This window comes from Etheostoma spectabile, chromosome 7 (assembly GCF_008692095.1).
Source record: "Etheostoma spectabile isolate EspeVRDwgs_2016 chromosome 7, UIUC_Espe_1.0, whole genome shotgun sequence".
In the NCBI taxonomy this organism is placed as follows: Eukaryota; Metazoa; Chordata; class Actinopteri; order Perciformes; family Percidae; genus Etheostoma; species Etheostoma spectabile.
The window spans coordinates 10,149,063-10,166,619 of NC_045739.1; the positions used below are offsets into that span (position 1 = coordinate 10,149,063).

General features: G+C 39.7%; 2 protein-coding genes across 5 annotated transcripts; both read right to left on the reverse strand.

Annotated features, from left to right (window-relative positions):
• Positions 1–4,458: 4,458 nt before the first annotated feature.
• Positions 4,459–14,021, reverse strand: ikzf4 (IKAROS family zinc finger 4). Of its 4 annotated transcripts, none has more exons than XM_032520398.1 (8): positions 13,529–14,021; positions 11,847–11,901; positions 11,653–11,760; positions 11,264–11,542; positions 10,963–11,130; positions 10,082–10,228; positions 9,791–9,922; positions 4,459–7,213 (listed from the first exon to the last, which is right to left on the reverse strand). In XM_032520398.1, exons 1-8 carry the CDS (start codon positions 13,685–13,687, stop codon positions 6,393–6,395), a joined length of 1,869 nt encoding a protein of 622 aa, XP_032376289.1. In that variant the 5' UTR covers positions 13,688–14,021; the 3' UTR covers positions 4,459–6,392. The 4 variants fall into 4 exon arrangements, with proteins under 4 accessions (XP_032376289.1, XP_032376288.1, XP_032376290.1 ...); XM_032520397.1 differs by having other exon boundaries at positions 10,082–10,234; XM_032520399.1 differs by having other exon boundaries at positions 10,082–10,234; positions 13,492–14,021.
• Positions 14,022–14,104: 83 nt separating this feature from the next.
• dnajc22 (DnaJ (Hsp40) homolog, subfamily C, member 22) lies at positions 14,105–16,725 on the reverse strand. Its single transcript, XM_032520407.1, has 4 exons — positions 16,611–16,725; positions 15,497–16,103; positions 15,072–15,364; positions 14,105–14,449 (listed from the first exon to the last, which is right to left on the reverse strand). Exons 2-4 carry the CDS (start codon positions 16,041–16,043, stop codon positions 14,273–14,275), a joined length of 1,017 nt encoding a protein of 338 aa, XP_032376298.1. The 5' UTR covers positions 16,044–16,103; positions 16,611–16,725; the 3' UTR covers positions 14,105–14,272.
• Positions 16,726–17,557: the final 832 nt, after the last annotated feature.

Here is a 17,557-nt window from a genome sequence, read left to right on the forward strand (position 1 = left end):
ATAAACCAATGTCAAATACAAAATCACCAAAACCCCAGTGGTCACCAAATTAACCTTCATGTGAAGTGTGAGGAAACAATCTGCTGTAGATAAGTTAAACACATAGGCCTACTGTATGTGGCCTTGTGTGGCAGTCTTTGTGTGTTTTTATCTACTGTGCATCTTAGGTCATCACCAATGACAGTTTGTAGCAAATCAACTCAGTGTAAAGCTTTGAAACGTGATAGCGTTTGACTTGAAAATGATTAACGGCTGCCATCTAGTGGAATTAATGTCAAATTACAAACAAACTTCTGCCTATGTGCAATATCAACCCACCTGTGAGATAGTTATAAAGATTGAAGCAAACGCCTAGGCTGCAAAGGAAGATCCATGTGCTAATGTTTTCATAGCTAGCCAGCTAAAATGAGCAGATGATGACACTAAAGAACGGTTATCACCGGAATCAGTTCGGTTCCTTCTCAGGACGACGGAGCAGTTTTTTTACTTTATTGCGTAAACAGCATAAAAACAGTTCGGCATCAAGATAAAAGTTATATCTTCACTCTCTTTAAGGCGATACATTCTTATCAGGACATATGTAGGCCTACAGCAACATAAAAAAGAATAATTAAATAAAAAACAACGGAAGTAAAAATTAAATAGCCTACTAATACAAACTTAACTGAAAGGTAGACAATATCACTACCTTTATTAAAATCCTGTAGCATATCAGTGAACACTTTTTTATTTATAATTTGGATTAACTCAAAAATATTTCCTGAATTCAATTCTGATTGAACATAGATGGAGAATTTTTAGAGCAATCTCATTTTAAAAAAGACTAGCTATATATTCTACAACTGGACCTAAATACAGAAACAGTATAACAGAACTAGAAGAAAACACTTAAATATTAAGCATATTATCTTATTAGCTTCCAGCTTAATTTTGTGATTGTTAAAGAATTTCTCAGTTTTTCTTGCGCACCTACGCTATTTTAAAACCAAGAGCATCACGTATCGATTCCGGATGTTAGGTAACGTTGTTAACTAACACAAACTGTTTCAGTAGCTACAGTCATCTGTGGCAGGACTTACTTACTGACGAGCTTAAAATACAGTCACAGAGCGTAGAATTCAATCATTGACAAAAAAATCCGATCACAGGTGTCCTCATGGAAATACTTGGTTGAGCGGATCCTTCGACCACACCAGGGTGGTGGCTGCTGCGCACCATTTCCTTGTTTGCCAATCACTAGATAACAGAAGAAGAAATCGAGGAGGAGAAGAAGAGAACTTGAGAGAACAAAAACAATTTCAAACTGAGATGGCCTTGTTTCATGGTTTAATGTGCAGCTGTGGTGTAGCCTACACATGTTTAATGTTATAGTTCATGTTGATGTTGTAGACCAAAAACAGAGAGAACAACAATGGGACGTGGTTTATAATTGGCGGTAGGCACCATATTCATCATCATGTTCATGTGCATCATGGAGGTTCATACTGGCCGAGTGCCCAAAGACCAACATCAACAGTTTGTCACGAGGAACATGGTGGGTGATGCCACCCTGTGGGACATCACTAATGCCAGGGGGACTGAGTTGCTGCGTGCCACCCTCAGCTTGCAGATCTCAGCGGAAGATAGGTGGCAGACCACCTGTGACTAAAATAAAATAAATCCTGTCTTGTGTTGGTTGTGGAACATCGCCTCAAAAAGAACTCATGTTACACAGTCACAGTGCGTGTGCAGGTGGATGACACAGAAATGCTGTAGGCTAGTTGTCTCTTCATTAATGGTATGATCTGAACTGATCAGAAATGAAGATAACAAACAATTTTACCAATTTCCCCCCATATTTTAACAAGGACCTCTTAAGCAGCGCCCTGCTTGTTTCAAATGACAGTAGGCTACTCTAATTACAATCAACAATTATTTCCATAAGATATTAATCCATCTATAATTTATTTGATTATAGTCTATAAAATGACAGAATATTGGAAAAGATAAAATGCCCATTATAATTTATCTAAGAACCTAGAGACACCTTCAGAATGCTTGTTTTGTCCAACAAGCAGCCAAAAAAAAAATATATATTAAACTTACAATGATACAAAACAGAGAGGAGCAGCACATAACAGTCACGAACACCATACGGCGCATGTGCCAGGGCTTGCAATCCTTGAATCGCTACAACGAGATCTACACGCGCCTGTGACGGCAACATCTCTCCCAAAAACACCAAATTACTTTTGTGCACATTTCAAAGCCATAAACGACACGCCCACCAGGAAGTCCATCACTGGGACCCTTGGGACCCCTTTCTCCTCCTCCATCCATGACATTTACACAAAACACTGCACATACAGAGCCTCCAGACAAGCAATAGCTTCTTCCCCCCTCCGTCAGACCTCTTTAACACCTGCTGTCCCCCTCTTTTTACACACCACACACACACTTCCCCCCCCCCCCCCCCCTTTCTACACATTCTCATGTCACTTCATGACCTCGCCTGGACCATAACTGACTACTTGTACCTTACTACATAAATATCCAAAAACTGCTTTTACTGTTGTTTATTGCAATATTACTTTGCATTTGTTTACATAAATTTACACTAACTGTATTTATTTTTATTTACATCACTGTTTTTAATTTTTTTTTTCTATCATTGCACTACATGTTTGGTATTGTAGCCTACTGAATGTTTGTATCTTGTTCTGCACCAGTTATTGTATCTTGTGATGCATCTTATCGTGTCTCTTATTTTATTTGATGAGCTCAAAAGGTACATTGAAAGTCGGAGAAATGCGTTAAAAATAAAGAACTTTTTGCAGCCAGCTAATGTGTATTAGTGCTGCGTTGGGTAAAACATGCAACAACAAACAAATTAGAGAAGCAATCAGAGGAGCATACTTTCTAAAATGTTCCTTTTTAAACAGGTAGAGAATTCCTTCTAACTGTAAAATCAACGTGTTCACACTGGGATTGCAAGGAGATTATTTCCTCAGAATTGTAAAGCTGCACATACCACAAGTACATATGTTTCTCAAGTTGTGCCATATCCTAAAACTAGTTTTAATGATCCAAATGCCCAATCTTATGTACGTTGTACAGTTTAACAGCAGACTACTTTCATCTTGTGAAAGTGTTTCAAAACAGTTTTTAAAGGCAGTGACAGCCAGACTGTTTTGTTTTTTGATCTAGTGACGGTTGCACTAAGAAGTGGTTTTAAATTGCACATGTAGTTAAGGGTTAAAAAAATTGTCTGTCATAATAAAATACAAATCTGAACTTAACGTTAGTATGCCATGTCTTTCTTGCCTGTATCAGGGTGGTGAGGACTGATGGGCGCACTGAAGGTCACACAGGTCTGTCTAAGTGTCTGTCTAAGTCTAAGTGTGTGTTGTCAAAGTAAGAAAGAATACTCTGTGTAGACGTGTTGATTTTACAATATGTCATGCTTCTGAATGTTTTCATTCACTGTAGGGGTTACTTTGTACATGTACTTTTTGAATTGCACCTGGAATTTGTATGTAGGAGCAGCCAACACAGATTTTCCGCTGCAGAGAAAATAAGGTCAAAACTTACCTGAAACAGACATAACAAAATGTCACGTGAATATAAAGCAGTCTAAATTTAGCCCTATTTAGCCCTTTTCCAATTTAAAATGTTTCTCAGAAGAAAGACACTGCTTACCCATATTGCCAAAGTTTTTAAATTCAATATACAGTGGAAAAATATTAAATAGTATTGTAGATGTATTACAGTGACACTTTGTATATGTAAATACAATCATTTTTTTACTTTTTTAATTGAGGCTTACAATATAAAATATGTTTTCTGTAACACTTAACTAGACTAAAATGTCTCATTATAATGTAAGATGTAAAATATTTAAAACATGTAAAATTATCAAGTTAAAAATGTTTCAAGACAAAATAAATTCTTTGGCTTCCTTTTAAGTATCAAAATACATACACTAGAGGGTGCCTTCTTAGACCCATAACATATCTAAGAAGGCAAACTCTTGAAATTATGCTTTTACTTTGTGTTAAATCACATTAAGTAATAAAAGTTGCTCCAACGTTGTTGTAATGTAATATACAATATAAACCTTTCTTTTATTAAATAAACTAAATATACCATGCATACTACAGGCAGCTACCCAGTACTTTACATCCTAAAATATGACATGGACTAATAAGAAAAGCTGTATAAATTAAAATTAAAATGTAGTAAGCACAGTTAAAGGCAGTGTGTGTGTGTCTGATCAGTATCTCTACAGAGTAATTTCCTAATGTGCAATTATTTGTAGTAATGTGAGTCCTGTATAATGTGGAATTTTAAGTTTTGTGAAACAAATAGTTGTATATCTCTTAAAGGAAGCAGTGAGAAACTGAATGAGAAACTCATTTCAAGTTAAAAAAATAAGCACAAAGATGTGGATGCCATCATAGTCGAACTAGAGAAAATCACTTTTACAATAAACTCAGCTTTATTGACAGTAAAAAGTTTTGAGAATATCAAGGGGCACGCATTTGTAACTGCAAGAACATCTTGGAAAGCAACATGACTTGTTAAAATAATGAGGCAGTTGTACATCTTTAACTTTGAGGTAAAGTGTTTTGTCATGTTACATCATTCACAAAATATCGTATAACATTGAAAAGTTCACACAAGGAGACAAAAACCATGCCTCATTTTCACTTCTTGAAATTACTTCACATTTCAAAAAGAATTCACAATTCAGGAAAAAGCAGAAAATGACAAGCACACATGCTATATTCCATTCACACACATTTCTCTAATCAAACCAAGTGCATTCCTAAATTACTTTTTTTCTCAAACAGTTTCAAGTATAGTTTTGCCTGCGATCAAAGGAAATTAAGTTAAACTATGAAGCAGCAAACCCACAATAACAAGTAAGAATACTGAGTTTGGTCTCATCTGTTCCCAATATTAACATTATCAGATAACTCACCATACTGTAGCAATAAGGTATTTGGGTGCTATAAAGAAGCAGGAGGTAACATTTTATGGACTTGAGTATGCTGGATAAGATTTGGAATATAGCTGATTAAATACACCAAGGCTGAAACAAACAACACTAAATAGATAACCACAAGTGATAACTTAACAGATCAAAACTGATTTGTTAATTCATGTTTAAATAATGAATTTGTCAATTCACTTACATTATGCAAATAGTTTCAAATCTCAACTGCTGAGTACAAAACCACAAAGAAATTGTTGTAGTTAAACTGATATTTAATTCTCTGTCACACATTGCAGCAAACTTCAGTGTAGACCGCAGGACCGGTGCAATGCTGTGATATTCTGTAGAAGGCCGGCTAAAATGCACTGGTGTTGCAAATTAGATAATCAATTATTGTGAGTATTATGCGATTTATCAGTGCAGTAGAATAATCACGGGAAAACAATTGTAAAGTCATCAAGTGCTTTAGCAAACATGTTCATTTAGAAGCAGGGAACCTAAAAGTGCAGTCCTGTTTAGGTATAGCACCCTGGGCCATTTCAGTTAGTCTCTTACTGTACACAACATGGCTCATGGTCTGATCTGCACCAGTATTCACCAGGCTCACTTTAAAATCCAAAAACCTATTTTACATCTGAGCCCTGAAGGCTCTAAATGTTTAAGTTAATTCCTCTCATCACATCGCTTTGTTCTGATAGTCTTGCTGTGCAGCTGTAAATATTCTATCTATCTTCTGAGGTCACTTTACACATGCTGTAAACAATGTTTTCCTACAGCAGCGTACTACTGTAAGAGTTAAGGCAATCCATTTCTGTGCTTCGTCTGTGACAAAAGCTCCTCCCAAACCCAGAGGCACAAAGCTCTCAGTGCATATTAAGCTTACCTGACACACGACCCAAAGTACCCTCCTCTACCCCAAAAACAAAGCTCTCAGTGCATACTAAGCATACCAAATAGAAATCTTAAAAAGTACATACCATGCTTTCCTTTACTGCCTTTGCATATGACCTCTCAAAATTCGCAACTAAATCACTTAGCAAAGATGGCTAGATAGTCAAGATTTCTGAGCACCAGTCTCCCCTTCCCCCTCCCCCCCCCCATTTCTTTTTAGTTAAGAAAATATCCCCAAAGAAGGCACTTTTGAAGCAAAACCAGTAGTTTTGCCAGATTTGATATGGGAGTGCAATCAATAATAAAATGTATTTGCCTCCACTAAACTTCAAATGCTGTGGTAAAAATGCTTTTTAATTGCGTTTTCTTTAGTTTAATAAATATTATCATAGTAAAACCACAAATCCTTTTACTTACTAACTTACAGGGATTTAAAGTAACTGATCTGGTGCAGAACAAACGGGAGCCTACAACTTTAGAGAGCAGCAGTCACCTCTCGTCATCCAACCGCTATCCCTTCGCCTCAGCCCACTTGATGCTCTCCGCGGCTGATGTGAGACAAGAACTCGTAGCGGTCCTGGCTGCGGTGCCCACAGATGTTGCACTCAAAGGGTTGGAGGAAGCCGTGGCAACCCATGTGGATGGTGAACATGACATGGTCCAGGAAGAGGATGCGACAGTGCCGGCAGTGGAAGGAGCGCACAGGCCGACCATCCCTGTCTAACACCTGCACAGTCTCCCTGGAAGAAAGGGGTAAGACAGGGCTCTTCTTTGCTGTTGTGGGGGGCGCAGGACATGCTCTCTCCCACTCTGGGTCCAAGTCTTTGGCCTGCCTGAGGCTGGAATTAGGATGGCTGCAGGGCAGTGCTGGGGTTTGGTAGTGGAGGTGGTGGTTGTTAGAGGTACTTGTCGGGGCTGTAGCCCTTGTGCTCTGCTCTTCTGCTGTGCTCTCTGTGTCTGTAGAGTCAGGGCAGCCGTTGGGTGAGGTTGTGTGGCTATGGGCTGAGCGCTGGTCCTCCCGGCCTTCACCTGCCTCCCTTCCAGCCAGGCCAAGAGTCACTGCTGCCATCCCACCTCCACAATGTGCTCGGGGGCCCTGAGGAGTCACATTGCTGTTGATGGAGCCCATAACCGTGCGTAGCTCTGACAGGAAAGCAGGATGGAGCTGAGACAGTGAAGGTGGCTCATGGTTCTCCCCTCTACCCCTGCCGCCTTGGAGATGTTGACCACCCAACCCAGCAGAGTCCCCGGAAGGCTGAGAGCTCATAACGTCCCCCTCCTTCTCAGAGCCAGAAGACAGTTCGTAAGGTGCTTCAGGTAGGTCAAGGTGCATATGCTTTACACCTATGAAAAAGACATATCAATAATAAACAACGATTAAGATGGAGCATCTCATGGATTTACTTCAGCTTGCCCATTTTCAAGGAGCAACATGGACCAAATGTCTCCAAACTGGTAACAGCAAGTTGACATTTGGCTTACTTGCACTGCAGGACGGCTGATGAGGTTTGACAAAGACCAGGTTCTTATTACTTCTGTACAAGCTAAAGATAAATCATTATTATCATATGCATTTGTAATAGGTAATGCATATATTTCTATGCGCTCCCTGAATGGGTCATCATATGAAAACGTGTAATTTTCCAATCTTAATGTGGATCCTTGACTTCCTGACAGGCAGGACTTCCCAGATGGTGAGGCTGGGTGTACACACCTCTTCCACCCTCATCCTTTAACACTGGAGTACCCCAGGGCTGTGATTTATGCCCCCTGCTGTGCTCCCTGTAAACACATGTAGCTCAGCATAAATTCATTCAGGAAGACCTAACTTTTAATCAAGGCACTATAAATCAATTCAGCTGTTATCTAAATAAACATGTACAACCCTCCAGCTCCCCTTCCACCTCCGGTCATCTACTTCAGCTGACCTTTGTGGTCTTCGGGCTCTGATGGTCCTCTACACCTCAATCTACATATATATACTAAAGATTTGTATAGCAGTGGAGTCTAATTGCCAACATTGTATTTGAGCTGTACAATAAAACATGTTTCTCCTGATTGAAATGACTGTGTAGCCACTTTTGACCCCAACACAATCAATTTAGCTGACGACACAGCTGTGGTGGGCCTGATCACAGACAACAATGAACAACATCAGCAAGTTCAAGGAGATGATCGTGGACTTTGGAATAAGCAGGAAAGGAACTATGACCCCTTAATATCAACAGGTCCTGAGTGGTGATGATGAACATTTTCAAGTACCTTGGTGTCCACATCACCGTGGGCCTGACCTGGGCACTGCATACTGACTCGGCTGTGAGAAAGGCAAGGAAGACACTGGTTCACCCTAGACATCTGAGGAAATTCCGAGTATCCCCTCAAATACTGAGGAATTTCTACTCCTGCATCATTGAGAGCATCGGCACCGAACAGGACTGCAAGGCCCTGCAAAGAGTTTGTTTGGCTGAACATACAATAGGCAATGCTCTAAAGGATATTTACACCAGGCATCGCAAGAATAAGTCTTTTCTCCGTTTTGAGTTGGGAAGAAAGTATTGTATATTATATTAGAAGATTATGCAAGTTACAGGGTTGACAACAGTTACAGTATTGATAGTCTTGCAATGCCAGACCTATCTCCACAGCGCTGCGGAAGAAGGTCTGGCTAGTCCAAACAACACTTTGGGACTGGAGAAAAACATGCTCTGGTTTCTTGCAGGTTGCATTACATGGATTCCTGGAGTTACTTTCCATGTGTTTAAAAGTTGAGCTTAAAAGTTGCTGTATACTTTCTCCACACTACCACAACACCAAAAATATTCTTGCTGTTATCTATTATTGATTTAGGTTTTCTTTCTATTTCAGCAGTACAGTTAATTATTGTTTCCGTAAAGGCCAAAATCTCATCATGCTTCCTGGCTGACTTGTCTTCCTTAGGTTTCCGTTCCACCCCATATCTTGTCTAGCCTACTTCCCTGTGCTTATGTCCTGCCATACATGCAGCCCTGATGATTTCGGTCTCCTTTACTCTCTTTGGACAATTTGCCTCGCATGCTGATTGATTCTCTTTGCAAAGTAATCATTCAGGTTTTTTCTCAGTCTCCTTCACATTCATACTCCCCACAACCTATTTGTCTTTTTACCATCAACTTCATAAAAGGCAGATGATTTCACTTCCTGGAAATAATGCAACTCCTTTTTCTCTGAAGGGGGGGGTTCATTAAAAGTAACAGGGTTGATGACAACCTGAGGACCAGAGTTATTATAGCAAACTAAACTGAAACAAAAATAAGCAGTGAAAAATATTTTCAGTAACTGAACCTAAAACTTAACTGAAAACTAAACTTAAACAATATTGCCTGGTTAAAAAAACAAAGAAAAGTAAAATAAATAAGTATAAATTCATTTCATTTTTTTAGCTATAATATTTCATAAACTCACTCTAAAAACTCACTAATAATAACATACTCATGGAAAATTCAAAACTATAAACTTTGCTGGGGCCCCGATTAAATTGTTGTTAATTTTACACATCAAGAACAAAACCCATTTACGAGTAATGAAAAGATGCTCAAGGCTTTATATAAGTTCACATTACATATGTAATGGTTTGACTTTTTTTGGCCACAATAGCTAGTGAAAGTAGAAAAGTCATATTGAGGGGCAGGTCATTGTGTAATTTTTTACAAGATACTTTGCACAAAAAAGTTTAAAAAAATCTTTAAAAACACAAAATATCTATACATTGTATGTTTGTTGCGAAACATTATGAAAACAAAATTATAAAATGTTTTATTGTTTATTTATTCAAATTTACAGAGCAGTTTTATTCGAGGGACATAAAATGAAACATTTTCTTTTAATGACCCAGATATTAATGACATAGATTGATTTATTTAAAAAAAAAAAAAAAAAACTTACCCAAAAACTTCTGTGGCGTTGACCTTTTGCGTTTGGTAATGCTAATAGCCAGTCTATCCGCAAACTGGATTTTTTCCTTGGATGGCTGGAGCACAGGTTTAGTAATTGTCTCCACAGTTCCTGACTCTTCACCTGCAAACAGAAAGCCCATTGTCATCAATATACTAACTCAGTATGTGTATAAATATGTTAAATTTGCTTATTTAGTCTATTTGCATTCCCAAACATGTAGAAACATAAAAGCTTATTGTCTAAAAAAATTGTGAGTTTCATGTTTGTGTGACATGTTACCCTGTGCTGCATTCACTGCTGTCTGGTGGTCCAGACTCTTCAGATAACTATAGCAGCGCTCTAGATGTTCCTCCAGTGTGCTCTGTTGTTTGTAGCTGCGACTACAGTAGCTGCACTTAAAAGGTTTTCCCACTGTTGGTGAAGAAGCTGCACCTCAAGAGAAAAAAATATGTAATTGATTTCTTCCCAGATGGAAACAGATGATTTAATGTAATTTGTTAAGAAATACTGTGTAAACTACCAACGTGGTGTTGTTTATTAATATGTTTGTTGGAAGGTTTTGTTTTATGAAGAAAAACGTATAATTGGCTAGGTAACCTAGAGTTGAGACAATGGATTTCCCCATTAATTGGCAATTCCTCAAATTGTTCTATACTGCTCGCCAACGATTACAGAAAACGCCTAACCCTTCACCGCAACGTTTCCTTTTAATAAGCCGTCGGAAAGAATGACGTCAATTCGCTGAAATCCAGTTTACAAGAATCTTTACTTCGAAAATGAATCTAAAGACCGGTGGAGATCCACCAAGACCTACTGTACCAAGACTGTGTGTCAACACCTGTTTAACGTGTGTTCACAAATTGAAAGCACCAACAGGATTTCCTGTTTTCACAAAATGGTAAATGTCATATTTTGTCATGTTTTTTTACAGTACATTCTACTGAAAAAGACTATTTCCTCTGAGCTTCAGAGAAGGGGGCCGTTCTAATGAATATCCGCTTCTATCGCTTACTGTACCCTTGTTTCATACTTTATATGTTATAGAACAACTGCATCCATCAAGTTCAAGAACTTATTAGATGCATTTATGAAAAAACTCTTCATACGTAAGTTTGACATGTTAGGCACTGTTTTATTGCATTGAAAGCTCAATGATTTACCTATGTGTGTGCGTAGATGTCCAGCCAGGGCATCTCTCCGGCGACAAGCATAGTTGCAAATGTGACATTTAAAAGGCTTCTCTCCCGAATGCAACTTGATGTGGCGCAACAAGTTCCCCTTCTGGGTGAAGGAAGCTCCACACTGGTTACACTGGAACGGCCTCTCGCCTAGGAACACATGGATGGACAGAGGATTTTTAGAGGTTAATCACAAATCCAGTATGTCCTTCTTTTAATGACATTTAGGGTAATATTTTGTCCATAAAATGTACTTGTCACTGTCTTGCTGGCTTATTCTTACCTGTGTGGCTACGCTTGTGCACCATCAGCACGTTGGGTCCGATGCAGATCATCCCGCACACCTCACACTGAAGTTTCCCATTTGGCAGCCGGATAGGTCCTGGTGAAGTAGCATTTGGACTGGCCATCTCATTGTAAATGCTCCCTCTTTCTCTTCCAGCCCCAGTGCACTCTGCGTTCCCCTCTTCCCCTCTGTCATCCCTCACAACCTCTCTGATCTCTGGCCGTGGAGCCCCGGGGGACTCATCATCGCTGCACAGCTCAACCTTGATGGAGTTTGCTGTGTTGACAGAGGTCGAGGGAAAAACACATTTACTTTCATACATAATTGTGATGAAAAATTGTACACAGGCCATGGGGCCACAATGAAACAAAGGAATAATAACTGACCACTATGGGAGCGGTGTGGTGAGGACTGCTGACTGTTTGGAGATCTAGCTGAAGGGCCCTGCAACCCGCCATAAAAATCCTGTTCCATTGATGACTCTCCTCCATTACCTGAAGCACAAATATGCCCATGTTATTAAAGTCTGGAGACTGTACACACAAATGTATAGCAGTTCCTACTTTTTGTAAAAACTTACCTTGTGCATTTGAGCGTCCATTGCAGTCCTCAGCATTCATTCTCTCACCAGATGCCTGCAAAATTATGATTTAAAAACAATTTCTCAATGTTACTTTTTCCCCATTCATTATGATCATTTTTGAGAAGATCTCACTTTTCTAATCTTAATAACTTAAAACGGCATCAAATAAATTTGATGCTAACCATATAAAATGTACTTACTAGCTGTTTTGTTACAAGAACAAGGCTAGGAAACAGTTCCAAGTGTCTAATAATAAGTTCACTGTTATAAACTAATCTAGTTAATTGGTGTTCTGCCCTGCTATTTCTGTATAGTGTAGATTCTTCTGCACCGTGGCCAGCAAATGAATATGAGAGGCTTCACGTTTATAGAAAGCTAATGACCAAGAATGATGGAGGAGGAGTTAAACCTACTAGAGGTGGACAAAATAGCTGGAACACCTTACACTATTGACGTAATGTCAACAATATTCATTATGAAGATAATAAGATCAAAATGTTTTGATCCCAGGAGAGAAATTTAGCATTGGGGCAGCAGAAAAACACGATGAAAGAAAGCATGATGATGATATGAAAAGAATACATTTAAGTAAAAAATAATACAATATAATACATAAAGATTAAAAAGGCCCAGTTAGAAGTACTTTACCCTAACCAGTGTGCAGACATTTATGCAAAAGAGATGGAGCAGTTTTCTAATTATCTAAATGTATACAGCTTCATAAATCTAACAACATTGAATTTTGTTTAAATTTGTAGGTAATATTTATTTGCAGTAGTTTTGTCAATTACTGGTTGCTGTTATTTTGTTTCCCCCCTCTGTAAAGGTGTAATAGGCTAATAAAAAAATCACGGGTGGATTTTCCTGTAGTGCACCTACTTGACAGCAAACAACAAAGTGCAAATTTCCAATATTGGCGGTGCTGAGGTGCTGACAATATTTTTTTAGACGGAGAACATGTTAATATTCTGGGACCAGATGCTCTAAATTCATGTTGGAAAAGAAAGAGAGAGAGAAAAAATACCCAGATGTACAATGCTGCACCTTTTGCTCAAATGGACGACAACAATGGACACAGGAGAGTGTGGAGCGAGCTGGGAAGAGAAGGGTAGGGGGGTGCGGAGACAACACATCGCAGGGAAAATTAATATCCTGGCATTGGCCGCGCATGGGGAGCAACAGGCGCTGATGCAGCCGGGAGACGCTCCAGTCACACTACCTGGGGCACGGCGGTTAGAAAAGGGGACGCGCACCAGTGCCGACAATTGCTTGACAATCCTTTCTGGGCGACGGTGCATTAAAACATATTGCATTATATTTTCAAATAACTACCGTGCTTCTCCATGTATGCTACTTGTTTTAGCTGCTCGGTGGGTTTGGTCCGTTATGACACCAATCCGCTCATGGACGGTCGAGACAGTGGCGAGACACAACAGCAATGTGTTGCAGGAGTTGCCACTGTCCGAATGTCCGCATGAACGCCGCTGTCATCCAACATCGAGCACGTCAAACTGGCCAGGGCTATACATTGTGTCTCATGAGCCGTTGCTATGGCACCCGACCACACGACAAATGGCATTCACCCTGCCAACTACTTAAAAACATGCCGTACTTCCAAATTAAAACCGATGGATGGTCTCACCAAGCGCCGCGGTGAAGTCCACAAGCCTCCTCCTTACCTTGCGACCGATCAGTGTTTTCCTTTTTAATTGTCTGGATAGCTGTTTGTTTTCCCAGGCGACGACAGCATCTCCGGGAAACAACTTCCGGGCCCATGCTGGGATACAGACCGAATAATTGTACAACAGAGCTCCTGATTCTGTGATTGTCGAATGCATCGATGCATGTCAGCTCTGGGTACAGGTGGCAAAAATGTGATGAAATGCATGCCATGAGAAGAACTCATTGGCTCGACGGAAGACTAGTGTAGGCTGATGCGCATTAATATCTGTTTGTAAAAAGGCTGCAAGATGGCCAGTCTGCTATAGCCTATAGGCCTACAATTATTAATTTAAAATTCAGACACTGATCAAGACATCTTCCGGCAATGCTGGAGAATGGAGTATGCGGGTATTTTACATTTTATCTCTCTCTCTCTGGCGTCTGTCTATAAACCTTTATTACATGATCATTAGCCTACATCCTTATTTTTTAGTTAGGCCTATTCATGCGGTGAAAATAAATGATATGTTGGTGTGTTGGTTTAGCGTTCAGTAATAACAAATAAGCACATATTAAAAACACAAGTAAAATTGTTGTGGTGAAATAGTTTATGGTGATAAGCTATTATGTTTGGTACCACAAGGTGGCAGCAAACTGCCGTTTGAGACCGACTCTGCAAAGCAACCAATCAGACAGCTGTGAAATGCTGTGCGGGTCGGTGTGCATGATATTGATTTCTTTTCCATGAGCAACTATGGCAACTATGTGAATCGATGAGGTTTGTGCCGTCGTAGAAGGACCTGATAAGCCTCATGGATCTTCATAAACATGGCCTCAGCATCCTTGCTGGGGTTGTGGTCTGGATGCCATGTCTTGGCCAGCTCCCGATAGCTGCGAGTTATGTCTTCTAGAGATGCCTCTACTTCCAATGACAGTACCTGCAACACAATCATTTCCAGATACACAGTTTGGATATTATGACAATGCCAGAGAAATTACTTTTCTCACTGAAAATGTTCAGAGAGGTATGACGAGCTTAACGTGCTACCTATAGCCTATTATATGACTCTGTCGCCAGGGTCCTCACCCACACCAAGACGTGGCAGCTCACCTCAACCCTCATCCACCTTCACTGGCTCCCAATTAAGTCCCGCATTAAATCCTCCTTGTCACCTACAAATCCCTCCATCCCCTGGCCCCACTGCACCTCTCATATCTCCTCCATCCATACACCCCACCACGAAACCTGCAGTCCTCACAAGCTGGCCTGCTCATTCCCCACACCAGACTCTGTACCTTTGGGGACAGAGCCTTTAGTGTTGCAGCCCCATCCCTCTGGAACACCCTCCCTGTAGATATTTGAAATGCTAGTTCCCTGAACATTTAAAAACCAAACTCACTCACTAAAACACCTCTTGTTTACCACATCCTACAACCTCCCTGAGTGTAGCCACTGTAATTCTGTAAGTGTCCTTGGGTTTTATGAAAGGTACTATATAAATAAGATGTATTATTATCATTATTATTATATCGCCTTTCTAGTGTTGTGAGCATGCTCACCTGCAGTGCCTCTTTTTCTCTCTCAGTGTACTCTTTGAGCAGTATCTCCAGCACCTTCCTCCAAGTGTCTTCATAGTACCCCCCTCCAGTAAGAACACACAACAGTCGATATGGAATTAAAAGAATGTACTCAAAGACATTTCTGAGCCAAGGCAGAAACCAGAACATGTCCAGCAGCGCTGCTACACAGTCAGACAGGTAGTACAGTGTGGCTGTGGTGTTATGGAAAATAGCGTAACCCAGTGGAGCAGAGAAGGCCAGCCAGGCTAGACCGAGTCTGTAAAGCCGTGAACCTGGATAAAAGATTGAAAAAGATGCAATTTTAGTGTGTCTTAAAGATTTAGAGATCGTTAGTGTTACAAGTAGTGTCACCATGGTGTAAAAGTAAATCAGATGGCATTGTGATATTTGTGAGATCATCTCACCTAGTTCCTGTGTGCTCCCAGGTGTCTGTGGAGGTTTGACCCTGCGGTACTGTGCAGCAGTGACACTGGCAGCCAGGCTTATAGGAAGAGGTGATAAGGCACTACCATAAAATATTGGGGAGGTTACGAGACAAGTAGTCAAGGTTTTTTGGAGATCAGATGTCTGCTGGCCAATACAGGACACCAGGTGTACCCCTGCACCCACACATAAAGGCAGGACGATCAAGTAGAAGAAACTGAGGGAGTTCAGTCCAATCAGAGCCACTATCCCAAAGTAGATTCCAACACACACCTGTCCAGCAAATCTGACAGGGCTTACAGGTGGAACCATGGTGGGAGGTGTTTTTTTCTCTTTCTCTACATTTTGATTGGCCTGACCAACATATGCAGGAATACGTATAACCTCTCTGACCCAGCCAAAGCCAAATCCTCCCAGGGTTAGCATCCATAACAGAGCATGGCTGTCTCTTCCTAAATATAAATGGTGAAGGCCCAAAGGTCCACCTGCTGCCCACAGGGCATAAGCTACCATGACACTTTTTACCATCCTTTGGCCTCAGTGGATCAGTCTCTGTATAGGTGCAAATGAGTCATCCTTCATAAGTGCCTGCAATGAAGTAACAGAAGAGTTAAGATTCAATCTCTCAGTCTTTTTTTGCTATATCAACTGCTGATAGCTATTTTACATTATGCTTTTAATCAAATCACACATTTTGATTGCACGTCCTCCAATCACCTTTATTTTAGTGTCATACATTTGGTGTGTTTTCTCTATGATCTGTGTGCTGCTGTTATCTTGACAAAGGGATTTGAAATGTAAATGTAATGCAATCCACTTTATACATATAATATATTAAGAGGGATTTATAGCTCATGTTGGGCATTGTTATTTCATGCCATTACATGATCCCAAAAAATAGCAGGCGGTAACGTGTTTTTTAAAGAAAACATAAAATGTACAAAAAGTCAGAATGGTCAGATGGCAGGCCCCAACATTTCTCTATAAACCAATCCACAGTTAATCCAAAGGCTTTATCAGACTGATCAATGTAATTACTTTTTTAAATACATTTAAGATGTATTTTCTTTGTCTAATGAAAACTAGGTTACTTACTGAGCCCATGATTTTAAGTCCTTTTCCCGATAAATCCTTTCCGGTCCTTTCCGTAGTTGAAGTTGGTGCAAGTTGTTGCAACAGTTGGACTTTGGATCATGACAATGAAATTACGCTGTCTCATCAACATTTAGGTTCCTTGTTAAGGTGAGGAAAAGGTCTAAAAGGGACATTTGTGAGAGATAGGACACTGATTTAAATGATAAAGAAGAAACCATTGAAAACACAGAGGTACATATACATATATACATATATATATATTTATATAAATTGGATTATTCTTACTGATACATTAACAAAACTGATGTGTAAATATCATTTAATCTGGTGGCTGTGGAGCTAATTTTAACTGCTGTTGGGTGATTTAATTTACTGCATAACTGTGCATCATATTTTAGATGCTATGTACAAAGGAACTAGTACAAGTAAATATATCTGTCATACAAATTTAGAGGAGTAAAACATAGTAGCCTACATCACTTCCCTCTCAAATGTAGTGGAGAAGTTTAATGTGGCATATATTTCAGTAAAGTAGGATGAGTACCTCTGAATTTGTCCACACCACTGTCGCACTAAATGCTTGCTCTTGGGAGAATTACTGAAATTGTTGGGTCTTTGTAAATTATAGAGCGTGGTCTAGACCTACACTATCTGTATCTAGTAGGTCCTATCTAGTGTCTCGAGATAACTGTAGTTATGATTTGATACTATAAATAAAATTGAAATGAATTAGAATTGCAAAGTAGGCCTACATGGCTTTGCTTACTCCGTACTTACAGATGTAGGTTACTTAAGCAGAAAATGTTATGAAAAATAAAAAGTAAGAAAAGCTCAACCTTTAGCTAGGCGTGTACCATTTCACCAATAGATAGCCTGCCCTGCATAGAACACAAAACAAAGACAATATATGTTCACATCTCACAGTACTATAATGTTTAAAAAATGTA

What these genes read in the sequence shown, in the direction of transcription:
- ikzf4 (XM_032520397.1), bottom strand. Translation starts at nt 13,687, where the DNA reads ATGCATTCGACAATCACAGAATCAGGAGCTCTGTTGTACAATTATTCG. An exon ending in TGGACGCTCAAATGCACAAG is followed by an intron (nt 11,761 to 11,846) that starts GTAAGTTTTTAC and finishes TTTGTGCTTCAG; the next exon opens with GTAATGGAGGAGAGTCATCA. An exon ending in ACCACACCGCTCCCATAGTG is followed by an intron (nt 11,543 to 11,652) that starts GTCAGTTATTAT and finishes CTGTCAACACAG; the next exon opens with CAAACTCCATCAAGGTTGAG.
- dnajc22 (XM_032520407.1), bottom strand. Translation starts at nt 16,043, where the DNA reads ATGGTAAAAAGTGTCATGGTAGCTTATGCCCTGTGGGCAGCAGGTGGA. An exon ending in TGGGAGCACACAGGAACTAG is followed by an intron (nt 15,365 to 15,496) that starts GTGAGATGATCT and finishes TCTTTTATCCAG; the next exon opens with GTTCACGGCTTTACAGACTC. An exon ending in GAGAAAAAGAGGCACTGCAG is followed by an intron (nt 14,450 to 15,071) that starts GTGAGCATGCTC and finishes ATTGTGTTGCAG; the next exon opens with GTACTGTCATTGGAAGTAGA.